This window comes from Gigantopelta aegis, chromosome 3 (genome assembly GCF_016097555.1).
Source record: "Gigantopelta aegis isolate Gae_Host chromosome 3, Gae_host_genome, whole genome shotgun sequence".
In the NCBI taxonomy this organism is placed as follows: domain Eukaryota; kingdom Metazoa; phylum Mollusca; class Gastropoda; order Neomphalida; family Peltospiridae; genus Gigantopelta; species Gigantopelta aegis.
In genome coordinates, this window is record NC_054701.1 from 55,797,450 (window position 1) to 55,822,180 (window position 24,731).

Genomic DNA, 24,731 nt, shown 5'->3' on the forward strand with positions numbered 1-24,731 from the left:
AGTCCGATACATGTAACATTGGCTGTTCTCTTTATCGGACTAGTTTCAGCATTGAGATTTTGAGAGTGCTAGCTTCACTGACAGCAGCACAAGTTAGTACTGAACGCAGTTGGCAGGTGTGCTGGGTCATGGCTTTTAAAACACCGCCGGAGGTGTTATTACGCTCGGTTCTGAGGTAATGGTCGCTAGTGTAATAAGTGTAAATGCTGATAGGAATGTATTACTATACCCATGAAATTTGCAAACATAACTTTTGAGAGTTGTTTATTATATACGACACACCAGTGTGATAGCGCTCCGCCTCGTTTCTCCGTGTTCAGTGACAGCGAATGACGCAAACGTTTGCGAATTATTTCACTGGTCCGCGGTGTGATTATTGGTTTTACTTGAAGCGCATATGAACCAGTTAACGTTTGTTTTGTTTAAAGGGACACACCCTAGTTACGGCTAGTTGTTAACCATTACGGCGTTGTTTTTCGCTATTAAACCCATTTTTTCACAAATAAAATTGCACTTTACTTACCGTTTATTATTTAGAATATACATTTCCATTCACCTGAAGTGTTTTTTGGTAATCCTGGTGTTTGTAATACCACAAAATGCATTTTTCGTATTTTTGAAAAACAGGCGCACGTTTGAGAAAAAAACGTTGAGCAGACAAGGTCTAATCTATTTTTAGACGGGATATTTCCATTTCAATGTCACAGACGTTGGTATACCACGTGACCGTTATCATTTTGGTTCGGTTTGTTTTCTCGTGCACGGTTCGCGCAATCAACATCCGATTTGTTGTTGTTCATTTGTGAGATTTTTCTTCACAGTTCGTGAACATTTTCAGTAACAATAAAGTTCAGACAAGTAAGTATCTCAATACAAAACGTTACAAACCCTTAAAACCAATAATTTTGCTAAGTCCTACGATATCTGGAGAGGGGATACAACCAGGACAGAACAGTTGGAACATGTCCAGGAGAGGTGAAAAGAACGCACCCAAGTCTGTGAAATCTGTCGTGACGTAGGCATTGTTGTGCTTCGAGCGACATCTACCGGTGACATCAGAATACAAACTTTCAAAATTATTTCAAGCAATTGGGACATGGGGATTCCCATGGTATTTATCGATATAAAACCTGCTTTTTCACTCCATTTGATGAAAACGTGATCTAAGTGTGTTACAGGTTTGTAGATTAACCAAATTATAATTTATTTTCGCTGGATGGAACTAGGGTGTGCGGCGTTAACGACACCACTAGAACACATTGATTCATTAATCATCGGCTGTTGGAAGGAAAAATTGTTTTATTCAACAACACACATAACACATTTTTAATTACTGTTATATAACTTCAGACATGTGGTTAAGAACCACAGACATAGATTAAAAGGAAAACCCACTTCCTCAATGCAATGGACAACTCAAACCGATTAGCAGCAAGTGATGTCTTACATGCAGCATCCCACAGACAGGATAGTACATACCACAGCCTTTGTTACACCAGTTGTGGAACACTGACGGGAATGAGAAATAGCTCAATGAGTCCACAGACGGAGATCAATCCTAGGGCAACCACACATCAGGCGAACACTTTTACCACAGCTACATCCTTCCATTAGTAGCTATTAAGGGATCTTTTATATGCATTTTCCCACAGACAGGACAACACATACCACAGCCTTTGATATATACCAGTCATGGTGTACTGGTTGGGACGGGAAGAAACCGAATCAGAAAATGTGTACACTGATGTGCTTCTATCCTATGACACATCAACTAAGCAAGATCCCGCCCACAAATATATAAACTGTAGTCTAGTGAACAGTTTTATACTCACGTCTGGCTGAACTCAGCCCTGTTGTAAGGAACATCTAAGATTGATCTCTGTTTGTCAACTATTTCTTGTTCCAGCCAGGGTTATGGTTTGTACTATCCTGTCTGAGGGATATAAAAATCCCTTGCTACTAATGAAAGGGTACACATGGCATGTCGGCAATTGGTTTTCCCTTTAATCTGTGGCTCTTAACCATGTCTGAACACATATCTATAAAAAAATTAATGTGTTGATTGCTTCATAAATAAAACATTTCTTCCTTCCTTTGTCAGTGTCCCTGCACCATCTTGTAAGTTAAGCAGTCTGAAAGCTGTGGTGTTTTGCTATGGCAATTAAGTGCTGTCACAAATTAATTTTGCATCGGCACTACGGCAGCAATTTTAAAGAAAACATTAATACTGTCAAAATTATTCATAGCTTCTATACCGGAATAAGCTGATTTATATTAAATGGAAAAAAATGTGCCACATGCACTCAATCATAAATGCTTTTTTCTGGGATCTGTCATCAGACAAAGTGTTCGGAATAAAATGCCTACGGACTTTTATCAATTTTGCAATAGCTTTTGCAGCGGCATTGCCGATTGCTACTGAGGGCTGCACACAGAGATCTCTGACATGTGGCTTATGTATTGCTTCGTGTTTATCACCTGCAAGGCCAGATCCAAGAGGTATTTATTTGGGGAAGGGGGCCCAAGAGAGGATATATGGACCAACACGTAAAAAGGGCAACCTAATGAAATTTTTAAAAATAATTACCGTTACCAATGATAATAATAATAAAAATAAAAAAACAGAAAAAACAATCATTTGAATATATTTATAGGGACAGGCCTGTAGCCAATGGGGGGGGGGGTCAGGTGGGTTGGACGACCTCCTTTACCAGTGACTTTTTTTCAATATGCCCCCAGCCCCCCTAAGCAACTCGGTCACTTTGCGCCCTTGTGTGAGGCATTTTGTGCCTCACCTTAAGCATAAACGACCCCCCAAAAAAATCCTGGCTATGGGCCTGAGGTGTTAGGGGTGGATCCACAGGTCTCCCCCTTGGATTCAGCTGTGACCTGGACACCAAAGCCACACCATCCAATGAACTTAGTAGCACTGAAATTGATTGCTCTTTGATGTATAAGTTAATCTAAAACTGTCTTTCCAAGCATCCTACATGTATGTAACAATAGAAAATACTAGTAAACAGAAAGATCAATGCAATGTATTTATAAGAACAGTTCTTTGCTATCAAATAATTACCATTTTAGTGCAAAACATCTATGAAAGACTAGTTATTTGTGAATCATTTAACTGAGATTTATGCATGCACCAGCCTCTGGCATCATAAATGCCCAATTGAATGTTTTAAACTCAGGGAAAATACAGATGTTTTCTGTCTCAAGAAAATTACCAAAGTATTATAATTATAAACAAGACTCATTTTAAAAGTGCTAAAAATTCCAAAATGTGACCCCAATATGCATGATTTTTTGTGCATTTGTAACAATATTCACCCTCGTACAAGACGTATATTTAGTAAAAAAGACTTTGCTTACTTAACCATTTGAAAAATCCTCATTTGAATTAAAGTATTCAGGTGTTTTTTTTGTTTTGTTTTTACAAAATTAGCTTGGTTGAAAATTACCCTAATTACAGTCAAACAGTTTTGTACTCCTGGTGAAAAAACACGTAATTTTTAACAATAACTCCTTGGCTATCACTAAGCTTCATTTCATATTCCAAATATGTAGCCACCAAACATGAATCTATAGATGCAAAACCAACAAACAGAGCTAAATGTACACTACTTTCTATCCTGTTGAAGATATAATCGTTAGGATACACAGGGAGCTAACTACACTACTACCTATCCTTTTGAAGATATAATTGTCAAGGTACACTAGGGAGCTAACTGTACACTACTACTTATCCTGTTGTAGATATAATGTCAAGGTACACTAGGGAGCTAACTGTACACTACTACCTATCCTGTTGAAGATATAATTGCCAGGGTACACTAGGGAGCTAACTACGCTAGCTACCTATCCTGTTGAAGATATAATCGTCAGGGTACACTAGGGAGCTAACTACACTACTACCTATCCTGTTGAAGATATAATCGTCAGGGTACACTAGGGAGCTAACTACAGTACTACCTATCCTGTTGAAGATATAATCGTCAGGGTACACTAGGGAGCTAACTGTACACTACTACCTATCCTGTTGAAGATATAATTGCCAGGGTACACTAGGGAGCTAAGTACACTACTACCTATCCTATTGAAGATATAATCGTCAGGGTACACTAGGGAGCTAACTACACTACTACCTATTCTGTTGAAGATATAATCGTCAGGGTACACTAGGGAGCTAACTACACTACTACCTATCCTGTTGAAGATATAATCGTCAGGGTACACTAGGGAGCTAACTGTACACTACTACCTATCCTGTTGAAGATATAATTGTCAGGGTACACTAGGGAACTAACTACACTACTACCTATCCTGTTGAAGATATAATCGTCAAGGTACACTAGGGAGCTAACTACACTACTACCTATCCTGTTGAAAATATAATCATCGGGGTACACTAGGGAGCTAACTAACTACTACCTATCCTGTTGAAGATATAATCGTTAGGATACACTAGGGAGCTAACTACACTACAACTTGTCCTGTTGAAGATATAATTGTCAGGGTACACTAGGGAGCTAACTACACTACTACTTATCCTGTTGAAGATATAATTGTTAGGATACACTAGGGAGCTAACTGTACACTACTACCTATCCTGTTGAAGATATAATTGTCAGGGTACACTAGGGAGCTAACTACACAATAACCTATCCTGTTGAAGATATACTTGTCAGGGTACATTAGGGAGCTAACTGTACACAATAACCTATCCTGTTGAAGATATAATTGTCAGGGTACACTAGGGAGCTAACTGTACACTACTACCTATCCTGATGAAGATATACTTGTCAGGGTACACTAGGGAGCTAACTGTACACAATAACCTATCCTGTTGAAGATATAATTGTTAGGGTACATTAGGGAGCTAACTGTACACTACTACCTATCCTGTTGAAAATATAATTGTCGGGGTACACTAGGGAGCTAACTAACTACTACCTATCCTGTTGAAGATATAATCGTCAGGGTACACTAGGGAGCTAACTAACTACTACCTATCCTGTTGAAGATATAATCGTTAGGATACACTAGGGAGCTAACTAACTACTACCTATCATGTTGAAGATATAATCGTTAGGATACACTAGGGAGCTAACTACACTACAACTTGTCCCGTTGAAGATATAATTGCCAGGGTACACTAGGGAGCCAACTGTACACAATAACCTATCCTGTTGAAGATATACTTGTCAGGGTACATTAGGGAGCTAACTGTACACAATAACCTATCCTGTTGAAGATATAATTGTCAGGATACACTAGGGAGCTAACTGTACACTACTATTCTGTTGAAGATATACTTGTCAGGGTACATTAGGAAGCTAACTACACTACTACTTATCCTGTTGAAGATATCATTGTTAGGATACACTAGGGAGCTAACTGTACACTACTACCTATCCTGTTGAAGATATAATTGTCAGGGTACACTAGGGAGCTAACTACACAATAACCTATCCTGTTGAAGATATACTTGTCAGGGTACATTAGGGAGCTAACTGTACACAATAACCTATCCTGTTGAAGATATAATTGTCAGGGTACACTAGGGAGCTAACTGTACACTACTACCTATCCTGATGAAGATATACTTGTCAGGGTACACTAGGGAGCTAACTGTACACAATAACCTATCCTGTTGAAGATATAATTGTTAGGGTACATTAGGGAGCTAACTGTACACTACTACCTATCCTGTTGAAAATATAATTGTCGGGGTACACTAGGGAGCTAACTAACTACTACCTATCCTGTTGAAGATATAATCGTCAGGGTACACTAGGGAGCTAACTAACTACTACCTATCCTGTTGAAGATATAATCGTTAGGATACACTAGGGAGCTAACTAACTACTACCTATCATGTTGAAGATATAATCGTTAGGATACACTAGGGAGCTAACTACACTACAACTTGTCCCGTTGAAGATATAATTGCCAGGGTACACTAGGGAGCCAACTGTACACAATAACCTATCCTGTTGAAGATATACTTGTCAGGGTACATTAGGGAGCTAACTGTACACAATAACCTATCCTGTTGAAGATATAATTGTCAGGATACACTAGGGAGCTAACTGTACACTACTATTCTGTTGAAGATATACTTGTCAGGGTACATTAGGAAGCTAACTACACTACTACTTATCCTGTTGAAGATATCATTGTTAGGATACACTAGGGAGCTAACTGTACACTACTACCTATCCTGTTGAAGATATAATTGTCAGGGTACACTAGGGAGCTAACTAACTACTACCTATCCTGTTGAAGATATAATCGTTAGGATACACTAGGGAGCTAACTACACTACTACCTATCCTGTTGAAAATATAATCACCGGGGTACACTAGGGAGCTAACTAACTACTACCTATCCTGTTGAAGATATAATCGTTAGGATACACTAGGGAGCTAACTAACTACTACCTATCCTGTTGAAGATATAATCGTTAGGATACACTAGGGAGCTAACTACACTACAACTTGTCCTGTTGAAGATATAATTGTCAGGGTACACTAGGGAGCTAACTGTACACTACTATACCTAGTTGAACATTGAGGGCCGAACTTACAAAGCCTATTTTAGACTTACATGCATGTAACTACACACATTTACAATCCTTTAACCATCTGTATTTTAGACTTACATGCATGTAACTACATACATTTACAATCCTTTAACCATCTGTATTTTAGACTTACATGCATGTAACTACATACATTTACAATCCTTTAACCATCTGTATTTTAGACTTACATGCATGTAACTACATACATTTACAATCCTTTAACCATCTGTATTTTAGACTTACATGCATGTAACTACACACATTTACAATCCTTTAACCATCTGTATTTTAGACTTACATGCATGTAACTACATACATTTACAATCCTTTAACCATCTGTATTTTAGACTTACATGTATGTAACTACACACATTTACAATCCTTTAACCATCTGTATTTTAGACTTACATGCATGTAACTACACACATTTACAATCCTTTAACCATCTGTATTTTAGACTTACATGCATGTAACTACACACATTTACAATCCTTTAACCATCTGTATTTTAGACTTACATGCATGTAACTACACACATTTACAATCCTTTAACCATCTGTATTTTAGACTTACATGCATGTAACTACATACATTTACAATCCTTTAACCATCTGTATTTTAGAAAAACATTCTTTGTATATTCGGTCCATATCTTCAACAGGATAGGTAGTAGTGTAAAGTTAGCTCCCTAGTGTACCCTGTCGCTAAAATATTATATCTTCAACAGAATAGGTAGTAGTAGCCCATAGTCATTACATTTCAAAACAAATATAAATGAAAACATTTAGTGGAAAACCACCATTACCTTATATATAACTTTAATAGAGCCACTTTGAACATACAAATTGGAAGTAAACCATTGAAAATACCGTGTTTCTTTGGCAATAAAAATTATGTTATGTTATGAATCTTTATTTATTAGTTAGCACAGTATATGTTGAGATATTCATGACAGTATTATAATTAATTTAAAACATATACAGTGAAACTTTGTTATTTCAAAGTTGAAGGGACTGACCTAACAAGCTTGAGGTGTTAGTGGTGTGGTTTGAGATTAAAGTTATAGTTAGTGAATATTATATGTAATGGGAACACTTCTTGTCCTCAAGATTTGCTTTAGATAAGGAGATTTGAATGCAGGCCTAGTTTTAAAATCTTGATGTATTAGTTTCTGCAAATGTTGAGATATTCATGGTAGTTAAGTTTGTTAAAATCTTGATGTATTAGTTTCTGCAAGTGTTGAGATATTCATGGTAGTTAAGTTTGTTAAAATCTTGATGTATTAGTTTCTGCAAGTGTTGAGATATTCATGGTAGTTAAGTTTGTTAAACTCTTGATGTATTAGTTTCTGCAAATGTTGAGATATTCATGGTAGTTAAGTTTGTTAAACTCTTGATGTATTAGTTTCTGCAAATGTTGAGATATTCATGGTAGTTAAGTTTGTTAAACTCTTGATGTATTAGTTTCTGCAAATGTTGAGATATTCATGGTAGTTAAGTTTGTTAAACTCTTGATGTATTAGTTTCTGCAAGTGTTGAGATATTCATGGTAGTTAAGTTTGTTAAAATCTTGATGTATTAGTTTCTGCAATTGTTGAGATATTCATGGTAGTTAAGTTTGTTAAAATCTTGATGTATTAGTTTCTGCAATTGTTGAGATATTCATGGTAGTTAAGTTTGTTAAATTTTGTTTTGTTTAACGACACAACCAGAGCACAATGTTTTAGTAATCATTTGTTTTATGATCGATCCCTGTCGGTGGCCTCATTGGGCTATTTCTTGTTCCAGCCAGTGCTCCACGACTGGTGTAACAAAGGCCATGGTATGTACTATCCTGTCTTTGGGATGGTACATATAAAAGATCCCTTGCTGCTAATCGAAAAGAGTAGCCCATGAAGTGGCGACAGCAGGTTTCCTCTCTCTATATCTGTGTGGTCCTTAACCATATGTCTGACGCTATATAACTGTAAATAAAATATGTTGAGTGCATTATTAAATAAAACATTTCCTTCCTTCCTTGGTGCACTGGGATGAGAAATAGCCCAATGGGGCCCAAGAACGGGGATCAGTTCCAGACCACCTATGTATCAGGTGGTGCTTTACCACTGGGCTACGTCCCACCCCATCATGGCTCATTTTTGGCATGGTACTTACTGTGATCGTTTAAAACTTTACATGTAGTATAATTTATTGTAGAAACCCAAGAACGGGGATCGTTTAAAACTTTACATGTAGTATAATTTATTGCAGAAACCCAAGAACGGGGATCGTTTAAAACTTTACATGTAGTATAATTTATTGCAGAAACCCAAGAACGGGGATCGTTTAAAACTTTACATGTAGTATAATTTATTGCAGAAACCCAAGAACCAGTTTGTGTTCCATCCATGTTGGTCAGACTCAGCCAAGATTTCAGAGAGCTGCCGTCTGTTTTCAGCTTGGTAAACCACTGGAGATCAAACAGATATCTGTATCCGACAAACCAGGTCGCGGGCAGGTTGGTTCAAAGATATTAACTAAGGTGCTTGAATTTAAACTACCAGCCTCGGTGGTGTAGTGGTTAGGCCATCAGAATCAGGTTGGTAGGTACTGACTTAACACTCGGATACCGGCTCCCACTCTGAACACGTTTAATGACTCATGGGTAGGTGTAAGCTAGGCCACTACACCGATTTCTCTCTCATGAACTAGTAAACCACTGTTCTGGACAGACAGCCCGGATAGCTGAGGTGTGTGCCCAGGACAGCATGCTTGAACATTAATAGAATAGTTAAAAGTTTGTTTTGTTAACACCACTAGAACACATTGATTAATTAATCATCGGCTATTGGGAAGTTTGTTTTGTTTAACGACACCACTAGAACACATTAATTAATTAATCATCGGCTATTGGATGTTAAACATTTGGTAATTCTGACTTGTAGTCATCAGAGGAAACCTGCTACATTTTTCCTAATGCAGCAAGGGATTTTTTTATATGCACTTTCCCACAGACAAGAAAGCACATACCACGGCCTTTGACCAGTTGTGGTGCACCGATTGGAATGAGAAAAAAACATTCAGTTGAATGGATCCACCGAGGTGGTTCAATCCTGCAACACAAACACCTCAAGCAAGCACTTGATTTAGCTAAATCCCGCCGCCAAGTGGAATAGAAAGACAAAAATAAATATAAATGGATGAATGAGATCATATAGGTTATATGACTGAAGCACTTTTATATGTGGGGGGGGGGGGGGGGGGGGGGGGGGGGGGGGGGGGGGGGGGGGACCACTGTTGGGGCCCTGAGGGACCCATCCACACTATGTATATATATATATATATGAATATCAGTTATAAATGAATTTGATTTTATAAGCAATGTACGACATGTGTTTAAGTGGGATTACTTATTAACAAAATTACTCTTTTTTTCTTCAAATTAACTTGTTCAAAATTATTAATATCATAATAATAGAAACATGAAATCTCGATATCACATGTAGTACGTATACAATATTTACACAGTGCTTTATTTTATGTGAATAATAATGTAATGTATGTACGTACACAATGTATATAATTATTATTCATATTTAATTAATATTTACCAAAGCAGTTGTCTGGTCATGAATGGATATTCCTTTTTAGACATTCTGCTAATATAATACTACTTGATACTTGACATGGTTTTACTCAGTACCATGAGTTCACCATTGTGAGGTATAGCACTTGACATGGTTTTACTCAGTACCATGAGTTCACCATTGTGAGGTATAGCACTTGACATGGTTTTACTCAGTACCATGAGTTCACCATTGTGAGGTATAGCACTTGACATGGTTTACTCAGTACCATGAGTTCACCATTGTGAGGTATAGCACTTGACATGGTTTTACTCAGTACCATGAACCATTACCATGAACCATTATAAGGTATAGCACTTGACATGCTTTTACTCAGTACCATGAGTTCACCATTGTGAGGTATAGCACTTGACATGGTTTTACTCAGTACCGTGAGTTCACCATTGTGAGGTATAGCACTTGACATGGTTTTACTCAGTACCATGAGTTCACCATTGTAAGGTACAGCACTTGACATGGTTTTACTCAGTACCATGAGTTCACCATTGTAAGGTACAGCACTTGACATGGTTTTACTCAGTACCATTAATCATTGTACGGTATAGCACTTGACATGGTTTTACTCAGTACCATGAGTTCACCATTGTGAGGTATAGCACTTGACATGGTTTTACTCAGTACCATGAGTTCACCATTGTAAGGTATAGCACTTGACATGGTTTTACTCAGTACCACGAACCATTGTAAGGTATAGCACTTGACATGGTTTTACTCAGTACCATGAGTTTACCATTGTGAGGTATAGCACTTGACATGGTTTTACTCAGTACCATGAGTTCACCATTGTGAGGTATAGCACTTGACATGGTTTTACTCAGTACCATGAATCATTGTAAGGTATAGCACTTGACATGGTTTTACTCAGTACCATGAGTTCACCATTGTGAGGTATAGCACTTGACATGGTTTTACTCAATACCATGAACGATTGTGAGGTACAACACTTGACATGGTTTTACTCAATACCATGAATCATTGTGAGATACAGCACTTGACATGGTTTTACTCAGTACCATGAATGATTGAGAGGTACAGCACTTGACATGGTTTTACTCAGTACTACACTGTTCCACAGCCATATACAGTTACCAAGACCTCCATTTTCTTTTTAAACGATCTTATAGGCCAGATAGTAAGTAACATATTATTTTCATACAGCTTATTGGATATACATGTATTCCGTAAGCAGAACTTCATGTAGAACCTTTTGGAAGATATAGGCTACCAATTTATTTCAGAAGTGTAGGCCCCATAATGACTGTATATCTGTCTTTGTATCCCTGGTGGAGCCTATATTTAGCTGAGGTTCCAGTAATCAGACAAGGTATATTAATAAACTGATTTGAAATTTTGACTATGTTAATTTGTGTTTGAGGTTCTTATCAACGTGCATGCTGTCGGTGTCAACTTCAGTGATATCCTGGCATGTCAGGGAAAGTACCAAGTAAAAGCAGAATTACCATTTGTTCCAGGTGAGTATATACATGTATATAGGCAGGGAAACTAGCATAGTATACTGACACACAATGAAAACGCAAAACAGATATTTTTCAATATTTTGTTGTGATTAATGAAAAATATATTTATTAGACTTAAAATAACAATTTATGAGAGGAAGCCATTGATTGGTACTTTTGTCAGGGTTTTAATCCTGGTTTTGTTCTCATTAAACATACAATAGCAGAAACACAAAAATGGTGTATGTGGACACATAAAAGTCATGTAACAGTGTCATATTCCTCGTCACATTAAGAATGCCATAACTCGGAGAAGAACAAAGGGAGCGAGCGTTGGGCATGGTTCAAGGGGGGACTTTGCAAGGCAAGCTGCTAGGACCTTCAGAGTCCATCCATCAACTATTGAACGACTTGTTGAACGTCATCAACAGACCAGGAGTGTCCGTGATCGACCTCGACCTGGTCAACGTCCCATTACGACCCCATGCCAAGATCAGCAGATTCGACGACACCACCTCCGTGACCGGTTCAGAACTGTGAAATGACAGCAAGCAACACGATAGGACGTCATGGAAGGCATATCCATCCAATGATGGTCATCCGTCGACTCAGAACGGCTGGACTCGGATGCAGACGCCCGTACAATGGTAACATCATGACACCACGACATCGTGCTGCGAGACTACAGTTTGCTCTCCAGAATGGTAATCATCCACGAGCCTTTTACCGGAGCATTGTTTTCTCAGATGAGTCCCGTTTCTCTGTCTCCTTTGCCGATGGAAGAGCACGTGTGTACAGGAGACTCCATGAACGGTACGCTGACAGATGTGTGAGAGAACATGATCGGTTTGGCAGCAGTTGTCTGATGGTATGGGGGGCAATCAACTGTGATTTCAGAAGTGATCTCATCATTGTCCACGATGTCCTTACAGCCCAGCGTTATGTTGACGTTATTCTAAGACCAGCCACTTTTGCACCATCACCGAAGACCAGGAGGTCCCCTTCTGTTTCAACAAGACAATGCCCGTCCACATACTGCAAGAATTACCTAGGCATTCCTGCAACAAGCCGGTATCACCGTTATGAACTGGCCCGCCGTTTCACTGGATTTGAACCCAATTGAACACACGTGGGATGAGTTGTGACGTACATGATGCCAGCCACCACCGCGTAACATCGCTGAGCTTGCACAGGAGGAACATTCCTGTGGCTTATTTGAGATGTTTGTGCCAATCCTTTCCCTGTCATCTTCACGCATGCTCACGGGCCAATGGTGGACACACCAGATACTGACTTTGATATGGGGTGGGTGGGGTGTTGAACTTTTTGATTACAAATGCAACTCGATTATTGATGATAACTGGCCATGTTTCCATGTGAATGTATCTCATGAATACCAGTCATTAATGTCATATTACATTATCCATCAATTCAGTAATAGTTTGTCGTTATTTGCAATGAAAAGTTGTTTTTGCGTTTTCATTGTATGTCAGTATAATTTAGCACAGTGGTTAACATTTGTTTCTAAATGTGTCACAAGGCTCTATGCATCAAATAACAGGGTAATTTTCAAAAATAGGTGAGGTATTTGTGCATTTTTGTTGATAAATAATATCCCAGTTTGCTTTTTACATAAGACTAAGTGCCGTAATACATTTGTCTTGCATTTTAAAATATTATTGAAGAGTCGTAGGGGTGTGATGACATCATAAACCCCCAGAAATGTTATCTTAAGTGAGACAAACTTTGATTCTTCACTAGATTGTTATGCTCTTCCCTGTGTCTGTATAATGAAAGGATGTTTCTGGAAGTACAAAGTATATATCATCACACCACTACAACTCTTTAATAAGATTGTAAAATGCAAGACAAATGTATTGTGGCATTAGTTTTTATGTTAAGTACAAAATAGAACAATATTTATCAGTACAAATGTGGAAATATATGATCTTATAAGCCTCACTACTGAGGATTACCTCTCCGTTTTTAAATTGACCCCCCCCCCCCTCCTCCTCCTCCCACTCCAGAAATGGTGTGTTAAATGAACACGTAGTAATGCGTTGGGTGAGCACATGGTGCGTGTTAAATGAACATGTAGTAATAAGTGTTGAGTGAGCACATGGTGTGTGTTAAATGAACATGTAATAAGTGTCGAGTGAGCACATGGTGTGTGTTAAATGAACATGTAGTGCTGGCAATAATTCGAACAATTTTTAAATAAACTGCCATCTATAGGTGAACAAATGATGACAATATGTTATGCGAGTATATGGCATTAATATACAGAATGTCAGAAAAATATTTTTACTTTATTGAGTCATACATTTAAAAAAAACTTTATTGAGTGCAAAAATATGTCGTATAGCATTGCACCTGACATGTTGGTACATTTGCAGTGTGATTATTTCAGGGTACGAGGTGGCAGGCGAGGTGGCGGGTGTGGGCGAGGATGTTCACATGTTCAAGAGAGGGGACAGTGTGCTGGCTGTTTCCACAGATGGCATCGGCGCATTTTCTGATTCATTTATAACCGATCAAAAGGTAACACAATTTTAAATCATCTTTCTATTTTTTCTACATTCTGTTAGCTAACCTTTCCCTTCTTTCTAAACAACTGGTATCCCATGATTGAATACATTTATAAATGTCAGTATGTCTTAAAAATAATAGGCATATGAATAAAGAGAAAAGTCTAGCATGTTTTTATGGCGAGTTTCTTTTACATATACATGTAGCTGTTGATTTATCAGTTGAATATTTATTTATTTTTGGGTGGGGGGGGGGGGGGTGTTCCTGCCAAGCTCTTCTTGCAAGTGAAGAATTTCCAACTTGTGACACACAGCTATTGTGAAAGATTTATTATCAGGTGTAAGCATAAATAAGATATGAGGGTCGGGGTGTCAACTGCCTCCACCCCCTGGCTGCTCATCCAAATCTTTGCATTCGGGCAAACACATATTTTTATTGCATGCTGGCCTGAAAACCTTTCACCATGTATTTCCATCATTCTGCTCTCAATATTATTTGTTATCCATGTAAAAATGCATATAGTGATTCATTTGGAACACTGTATACACATGTAGCTGTTTTATTGTAATCTATGAATAAATGTTGTTAACGAGATTTGGACTCAGCACTCCTCCATGTATGACCTCTGTACTGCAACAAAAACATCCAGGAATGATTGCTATTGAAAACATACATTTATTACAGGAATGAACTGTTTTATACAAAAGTGAAAATGAAACTGTATTAGTACTTTATTTTCCATGGAACTGGTGGTTTTCAGCTGGTTCATCCTGTTCCTGAAGGTGTGTCTAAAACGAAGGCTGCTGCTACACTGGTCTCCTATGCCACAGCACTGGTGGGACTCACACGAAAGGCAGCAGTCAAACCAGGGTAATCACTCTCTTTATAATCAGGTTTATATCAAATGAATAATAGACAAACCTTCACTTTAAAAAACCCCAAAACATTCTGCCATTTATTCAGGCATGGTGGAGCGGGGTTGGGGGGCTGGGGGCGGGCTCTAGCCCCCCCCCCCCCCCCATAAATCTGAATCAAAAATATTATTGGTAGCAAATCTTAAGGCAGAGATGAATTTTACTTTTAGAATGCAGGCAGTTGCATTTCAGGACTCTAGTTTTAGAAATTTTACTAGGGACCATACCCCCAAACTTCCCTAGAAACTTTGCTTTGCACTCTCGATCTCAGTCAGTCTCCCTCCCCACCCCTTATGTCAACTGCTTCCGCCATGCCTGTTATTTGTAACACAGGTTTATTGTTCACAAGAAATATACCAACAGACCACATAAAAGCAAATACTTAGGTCTGTGACAAAACACTGTCTATACAATGCATGGCTACCACTATGATTTTTGTCTTGGTAAAAAGGCGAGATATACATGTAGGTATTACTTTTTCAATGGTAGCAGCGGTGGCACTGGGGGGAAAAAAGAAAAAAGTTTGTTATGTTTAACATTGATTTATTAATCATCGGCTATTGGATGTCAAACATTTGGTAATTTTGACATATAGAGAGGAAACCCGCTACATTTTTCCATTGTAAGCAAGGGATCTTTTATATGCACCATCCCATAGACAGGATAGCACATACCACAGCCTTTGATTACACCAATCGTGGTGCACTGGCTGGAGCGAGAAATAGCCCAATGGGCCCACTGACAGGGATCGATCCCAAACCAACCGTGCATCAAGCGAGAGCTTTACCACTGGGCTACGTAGTGGCAACGGTATCAACTTGGGCTTTACAGTTTAATGTTAACGTTTTGTGTTGAGGTCAATTTCTGACACACTGAGTTCTAAAGTCAGTGTAAGTTGGTTTATATGAGTACACCGACAGTTTTTATGGTAGACAAGAGATTTAATTCTGCGGAATTCTTGTTATTGGGATTTTTTACTGGATCATGTCATTTTTATTTTGTTTCGATAGCGAGACTGTTGTTGTGACAGCAGCAGCTGGATCTACAGGCTTAGCAACAGTTGATCTCGCAGCACACAGTCTTGGTGCCAAGGTGAGACATGTACTTGTTGTCTTACACTGTAATATTTCGCACAAAGAGATTGATTGATACCTGATTGGCTACTCTATGGTGACGACCTATCCACCAAATCTAAACTATCTAATGATAGTAACACTATTTAAACCAGATGTTGTTTGTGACATTAGTTAATTGAACATGCACAAATGACATAGTTAAGTTTTATTGGAAAAGATGTTTAAAATTCTTTTAGACCTGGGTTTTTTTTTATGATATGTAAGAAATAAAAAATTACACTCATGTCTGTTAGATACCATTTATCTTACAACTCATTGTTTAGATGGTTTCAAAGTAGATACATTTTCAAACAACTCTTAAATAACTAGTACACAGTAAATATATTTACATAAAAGAAGTTGTAAATAGAATATAATTAAATTTGCATTACATTCATTACAATTTAACGTCATATTATTGGTTCAGACGTAGCAACGGGAGTTTGTTCATTTCTCGATGAACGTCCGGGAACGTCAAATCTGATGACGTCACTTTATATTGGTAATTTATCTCACTGAGCATTACTATTTAGGAACCTAAAAATAATTCAAAATGAAGTATGAACTTTTAATGTTATTATTAATAAGTATGTCTTAAATTTAATCATAAGGAGGATTGTCTGTTATTTCTTTTACGTTCATCTGGGTATGAACAAACAAAAAATCATCCGTATGTGAGAACGGTTTAACAGTAAACATAAATAGATGAACGTAAAACAAATAAACAGATGATCCTTGATTGATTTTGTAAATGACATTTTTAAGATATTCTTGAAATTAGTTCTTCAGTAATGTTCAGCTTGTTATGTTGTAGGTGATTGGTGTGTGTGGAGGTAGTGAGAAAACAGCACTGGTGCTAGAGAGAGGTGCACATTTCGCTGTCGATTATAAATGTGAAAATGTTCGTGACAGACTGAAAGACTTGACAAAAGGCAAAGGAGTGAATGTTGTCATTGATCATGTGGGCGGGGACCTGTTCATGCAGTGTTTAAAAAGGTACACATTAAATACATGGATGTTTAATGGACTGTCCTCAGTTTGCAGCTACTGTAAGATGTTTCCAATACCACTAGAGCACATTGATTTATTAATCATCAGCTATTGGATGTCAAACATTTGGTCATTTTAACAGTCAAAGAGAGGAAACCCACTACATGTTTTCATTCGTAGCAAGGGATCTTTTATATGCACCATCCTACAGACAAGATAGCACATACCACAGCCTTTGCTATACCGGTCATGGTGCACTGGCCGAAACGAAAAATAGCCAGTGGGATTGATCCTAGACCGATCGTGCATCAGGCGTGCACTTTACCACTGGGCTATGTCCCGCCCTTTTTGATGGCTAAAAGTACTTTAAATACATTTAGTTGTTTAGATTATCAGTGTTTGTATAAACAAGATGTTTATTGTAGTAGCCCAAACCAGATTTTACCTCCCAATTATTTTGGATGTACGAAACCAAATCTTATGAAAGAAAGAAATGTTTTATTTAACGACACACTCAACACATTTTATTTACGGTTATATGGCATCAGACATATGGTTAAGGACCACACAGATATTGAGAGAGGAAACTCGCTGTCCCCACTTCATGGGCTACTCTTTTCGATTAGCAGCAAGGGATCTTTTATATGCACCATCCCACAGACAGGGTAGTACATACCACGGCCTTTGACATACCAGTCGTGATGCACGGGCTGGAATGAGAAATATCCCAATGGGCCCACCTACGGGGATCGATCTCAGACCGACCGCACATCGAGCGAGTGCTTTACCACTGGGCTACGTCCCGCCCAAATCTTATGAAGTAAAATGAAAAATGACTGATACAAACATTAGCACATGACCACAAACACATTACAATAACAGACACTGGTATTCTAAACAATTTTTTTTATTTTATATGTCATTTTAGTTGTACATCTTACAGTGGCTGCAAACTGGGGATAGTCCAAGCAGTAACTTGTTTAAATTGAAGCAAAATAACACACACTGGCATACAGAATTAATATATCTTAAAAGTGCAGACCCTGAGAGAAGCTAAAGTCTGTGATATTTAAAAAGGGAAATAACGTCTCGACAACCATTACTTCTCAGACGAACGTGCGTTTTTTGAATTATTAAAAATGCATTTTGGGGTATTACAAAAACCTGCATGACCAGAACCACTTCGGGTATATGAACATTAATATTCTAAATGATAAAATGTAAGTACAAATTGTACTTCTAATTTAAATTATCAAAAACGCTTTAATAGTGAAAAATATGTCAGTGTTTAAAAACTAGGGTCTGTCACTTTAAATAATTTGTAAACTTAGGTGTTTAAATAACTGTTGTTATGATAGTAACTAAATGCTGTAAGAATCTTGAAGAGCTAAATCAATTGGAAAATTTGATATTTGTTTAATTGTAAATGTGATCTTTGAAAATATACTCATCAAAACTAATTAACAACCAGTAGATTTTTTTTATCACTTTATGTTACCGTTATATTATGTCAGCCAGTTTTGATTTCCGATTATTTCTAAATGTAGTTTGGTTATGTCTAAATATAGTTTGAGTTAATTTTTACCATTGATGCATGTACAACTTGTGCACACAGTGGTATTTTCATATTTTGTTCCATATATAAAGAAAATATAATTCTTAAGATTGTTGAGTACTGATATATAAAACATTGGTTGAAGTTTTAGTCCAGATATAAATTTGTGTTTTAGCCTCGCACCAGAAGGTCGACTAGTAACAGTTGGATATGCTTCCGGCAAGATCCCCGACATTCCTGCAAATCTTCTCCTGCTCAAACAGTGCTCTGTGATTGGTTTATTTTGGGGACAGACTGCAGTCACTAACCCTCCAGTTTTCTTCCAGTCTATGGCACAAGTTCTTGCAGCACTGAAGGATAAAAAAATAGACCCATACTGTGGAAAAACATTTCCACTAGAACAGGTTAGGAAAATATAAATTTATCGAATACCAAAACTAGCAAAGTTTAGATTTTAATAATTGAATTGTTTTGAGGTTGTTTTATTTACCTTCCATAAAATGGAAATGTAAACCATTAAAATAACATTCAAACTGTTCGAGTGCTAAACAAAATGACAAAATTGACTTGAATATTCATTCCACTTAACTTTTACTTGAGATGTACCTTAAAATCTGCTTGCCAGTTTCACTTTCTTTGCAAAGTACAGATATATTTTGGTGGAAAAAAACACTCCTCTAAGTGTATATCGGTACTAGTACTTAGGAAGGAGAATCACTCTCCTCAAAATGTATACGAGTACTTAGGAAGGAGAATCACTCTCCTCAAAATGTATACGAGTACTTAGGAAGGAGAATCACTCTCCTCAAAATGTATACTAGTACTTAGGAAGGAGAATCACTCTCCTCAAAATGTATACTAGTACTTAGGAAGGAGAATCACTCTCCTCAAAATGTATACTAGTACTTAGGAAGGAGAATCACTCTCCTCAAAATGTATACGAGTACTTAGGAAGGAGAATCACTCTCCTCAAAATGTATACGAGTACTTAGGAAGGAGAGTCACTCTCCTCAAAATGTATAAGTATGTATACTAGTATACTAGTACTTAGGAAGGAGAATCACTCTCCTCAAAATGTATACTAGTACTTAGGAAGGAGGAGAATCACTCTCCTCAAAATGTATACGAGTACTTAGGAAGGAGAATCACTCTCCTCAAAATGTATACGAGTACTTAGGAAGGAGAGTCACTCTCCTCAAAATGTATACGAGTACTTAGGAAGGAGAATCACTCTCCTCAAAATGTATACGAGTACTTAGGAAGGAGAGTCACTCTCCTCAAAATGTATACGAGTACTTAGGAAGGAGAATCACTCTCCTCAAAATGTATACGAGTACTTAGGAAGGAGAATCACTCTCCTCAAAATGTATACGAGTACTTAGGAAGGAGAGTCACTCTCCTCAAAATGTATACGAGTACTTAGGAAGGAGAATCACTCTCCTCAAAATGTATACTAGTACTTAGGAAGGAGAATCACTCTCCTCAAAATGTATACTAGTACTTAGGAAGGAGAATCACTCTCCTCAAAATGTATACGAGTACTTAGGAAGGAGAATCACTCTCCTCAAAAAATGTAGGAACTTAGGAAGGAGAATACTATGTATACTTAGGAAGGAGAATCACTCTCCTCAAAATGTATACTAGTACTTAGGAAGGAGAATCACTCTCCTCAAAATGTATACGAGTACTTAGGAAGGAGAATCACTCTCCTCAAAATGTATACGAGAATCACTCTCCTCAAAATGTATACTAGTACTTAGGAAGGAGAATCACTCGCCTCAAAATGTATACGAGTACTTAGGAAGGAGAATCACTTGCCTCAAAATGTAAAGGAAGGGAATATTACACTGATAAAACTACATGTAATCTGTTGAATGGTTAGTCTTAGAATAAAGTAATCATTGTATAAATACTTTTTTAGCTTATGGATTCCCCCCCCCCCTCAAAATGTATACGAGTACTTAAAAAAAAAAAAAAAAAAAAAACCCAAACAACTAGTATTAGGAAGAGAATCATCCTACACAGACACAGAACACACACTTAGGAAGGAGAACACTCGCCTCAAAATGTATACACACACACACACTTAGGAAGAGACACTAGTACACACAAAATACACAGATGAATCACTCTCCTCACACCACTCTCCTCAAAATGTATACATGGACACAAACACACACATCACTCTCCTCAAAAAACTAGTATTAGAATACAATAATTAGGGAATCACTTGCCCTACAGTACTTAGAATCCACTCTTTTAACTCGAACTCAAAAAATGATTGATTTAAAGATATTGAATGTCAAATATTAGTGTTGCATTACAGCAAGAATCTTTGCAGTCTTACCTACACAGACACAGACACACAAACACACACACACACACAGAGACACACACACATACACAGATTGGACACAACACACACAAAAAACAATTAGAATACAAACGAATATATAGTTTTAACTTAAACTCGCTCCATTCTATTTCTAGACCCATTCTATTTCTAGACCCAAAGAAAAAGCAACCAACACATTTAATGGAATTAGTCTACTGGACATAATAGAAACATCTTTTAAACTGCATTTGCTGTGTCTTGCATTACAGCAGGGATCTTTGCCGTCTTACCTTTTTCATACATATATGCCCCATTCTATTTCTAGACCCATTTAAAGAAAAAGCAGTCAACACATTTAATGGAATTAGTCTACTGGACATAATAGAAACATCTTTTAAACTGCGTTTGTGGTGTCTTTATCTTCCTCTGCCCCCGATTTTCAGCTTTAAACATTTTCTTTTTGTCTTCTGAATTCTCAACTATGGAATTTGTCTCATAATCCATTAGTTCTCCATCCAAATTCAGAATTATCAGCCAACTTACCCGGTATTAAATTCGGTCTATATTCTAAAATACAAATACCTTCCGACATTTTGTCTTGCACATCCACTGTAGCATTTTGAATAGCAGCATCTTCTTTCATAATAGCATCAACTTCCTTGAACTTTTGAAAGACTCTTGAATTAAAGTTATATTGCTCTTCATTTCCTTGCTTATTAAATTTATGAGCGTCATTACTAATTTCCTGTATTTTCACAACTTGGGTGTCAGTCATTAGATGCTGGTTTTCATTTATTCGTTGTTGAAACGTATTCAACCGGTCTGTTATCAACTGGTCCAATTTACTTAACAAAAATTTTTGCGACACTTGAACCTGTTCTCTAACCGACTGAGAAATGTTTGTGTTAGTCGGCTCCATACTTAAGAAAAAAATTCATAAATTGCGTGGTTCGTTTGCGGTCCAACACTAGAATAACCTTACTACACTAATACCCCCCTCTAGTTACAACCTTACTACACTAATACCCCCCTCTAGTTACAACCTTACTACACTAATACCCCCCTCTAGTTACAACCTTACTACACTAATACCCACCTCTAGTTACAACCTTACTACACCAATACCCCCCTCTAGTTACAACCTTACTACCCTCTAGTTACAACCTTACTACACCAATACCCCCCTCTAGTTACAACCTTACTACACCAATACCCCCCTCTAGTTACAACCTTACTACACTAATACCCACCTCTAGCTACAACCTTACTACACCAATACCCCCCTCTAGTTACAACCTTACTACACTAATACCCACCTCTAGCTACAACCTTACTACACCAATACCCCCCTCTAGTTACAACCTTACTACGCCAATATCCCCCTCTAGTTACAACCTTACTACACCAATACCCCCCTCTAGTTACAACCTTACTACACCAATACCCCCCTCTAGTTACAACCTTACTACACCAATACCCCCTCTAGTTACAACCTTACTACACCAATACCCACCTCTAGTTACAACCTTACTACACTAATACCCACCTCTAGTTACAACCTTACTACACTAATACCCCCCTCTAGTTACAACCTTACTACACCAATACCCCCCTCTAGTTACAACCTTACTACACTAATACCCCCCTCTAGTTACAACCTTACTACACCAATACCCCCCTCTAGTTACAACCTTACTACACCAATACCCACCTCTAGTTACAACCTTACTACACTAATACCCACCTCTAGTTACAACCTTACTACACCAATACCCCCCTCTAGTTACAACCTTACTACACTAATACCCACCTCTAGTTACAACCTTACTACACTAATACCCACCTCTAGTTACAACCTTACTACACTAATACCCACCTCTAGTTACAACCTTACTACACTAATACCCCCTCTAGTTACAACCTTACTACACTAATACCCACCTCTAGTTACAACCTTACTACACCAATACCCACCTCTAGTTACAACCTTACTACACTAATACCCACCTCTAGTTACAACCTTACTACACGAATACCCCCTCTAGTTACAACCTTACTACACCAATACTAGTTACAAACTTACTACACTAATACCCCCCTCTAGTTACAACCTTACTACACCAATACCCCCTCACTAATACACCAATACCTCTAGTTACAACCTTACTACACCTAATACCCACCTCTAGTTACAACCTTACTACACTAATACCCACCTCTAGTTACAACCTTACTACACTAATACCCACCTCTAGTTACAACCTTACTACACCAATACCCCCCTCTAGTTACAACCTTACTACACCAATACCCACCTCTAGTTACAACCTTACTACACTAATACCCACCTCTAGTTACAACCTTCTAGTTACACAATACCCACCTCTAGTTACAACCTTACTACACTAATACCCACCTCTAGTTACAACCTTACTACACCAATACCCACCTCTAGTTACAACCTTACTACACTAATACCCACCTCTAGTTACAACCTTACTACACTAATACCCCCCTCTAGTTACAACCTTACTACACTAATACCCACCTCTAGTTACAACCTTACTACACTAATACCCACCTCTAGTTACAACCTTACTACACTAATACCCACCTCTAGTTACAACCTTACTACACTAATACCCACCTCTAGTTACAACCTTACTACACTAATACCCACCTCTAGTTACAACCTTACTACACCAATACCCCCCTCTAGTTACAACCTTACTACACCAATACCCACCTCTAGTTACAACCTTACTACACTAATACCCACCTCTAGTTACAACACTACTACCACTAATACCCCCCTCTAGTTACAACCTAGTTACTACACTAATACCCACCTCTAGTTACAACCTTACTACACTAATACCCCCCTCTAGTTACAACCTTACTACACTAATACCCCCCTCTAGTTACAACCTTACTACACCAATACCCCCCTCTAGTTACAACCTTACTACACTAATACCCCCTCTAGTTACACCCATACCCCCTTAGTTACAACCTTACTACACCAACCCCCTCTAGTTACAAACTTACTACACCAATACCCCCCTCTAATACAAACCTTACTACACCAATATACCCCTCTACAACACCTTACTACACCAATACACCCCCTCTAGTTACAACCTTACTACACCAATACCCCCCTCTAGTTACAACCTTACTACACCAATACCCCCCTCTAGTTACAACCTTACTACACCAATACCCCCCTCTAGTTACAACCTTACTACACCAATACCCCCCTCTAGTTACAACCTTACTACACCAATACCCCCCCTCTAGTTACACCCTTACTACACCAATACCCACCTCTAGTTACAACCTTACTACACCAATACCCACCTCTAGTTACAACCTTACTACACCAATACCCACCTCTAGTTACAACCTTACTACACTAATACCCCCCTCTAGTTACAACCTTACTACACTAATACCCACCTCTAGTTACAACCTTACTACACTAATACCCACCTCTAGTTACAACCTTACTACACTAATACCCACCTCTAGTTACAACCTTACTACACTAATACCCACCTCTAGTTACAACTACTATACCCACCTCTAGTTACAACTTACTACACTAATACCCACCTCTAGTTAC

The 24,731-nt window shown here is 38.0% G+C and overlaps 1 protein-coding gene and 1 long non-coding RNA gene across 2 annotated transcripts in view; one reads left to right on the forward strand and one right to left on the reverse strand.

The window, feature by feature from the left end:
• The first annotated feature begins 25 nt into the window (after positions 1–25).
• Positions 26–24,731, forward strand: part of LOC121368276 (quinone oxidoreductase-like protein 2 homolog) — a 26,591-nt gene continuing 1,885 nt past the window's right edge. Inside the window, exons 1-8 of the mRNA XM_041492933.1 lie at positions 26–175; positions 8,944–9,082; positions 11,587–11,683; positions 14,079–14,209; positions 14,958–15,067; positions 16,122–16,203; positions 17,041–17,222; positions 18,947–19,175. Of these exons, the coding sequence (XP_041348867.1) occupies positions 129–175; positions 8,944–9,082; positions 11,587–11,683; positions 14,079–14,209; positions 14,958–15,067; positions 16,122–16,203; positions 17,041–17,222; positions 18,947–19,175 (1,017 nt within the window). The 5' untranslated portion in view covers positions 26–128. The remainder of the gene's footprint in view (positions 176–8,943; positions 9,083–11,586; positions 11,684–14,078; positions 14,210–14,957; positions 15,068–16,121; positions 16,204–17,040; positions 17,223–18,946; positions 19,176–24,731) is intronic.
• LOC121368277 overlaps positions 24,576–24,731 on the reverse strand; it is a 1,335-nt gene continuing 1,179 nt past the window's right edge. The window contains exon 3 of the long non-coding RNA XR_005957496.1: positions 24,576–24,664. This is a non-coding gene — a long non-coding RNA (uncharacterized LOC121368277). The remainder of the gene's footprint in view (positions 24,665–24,731) is intronic.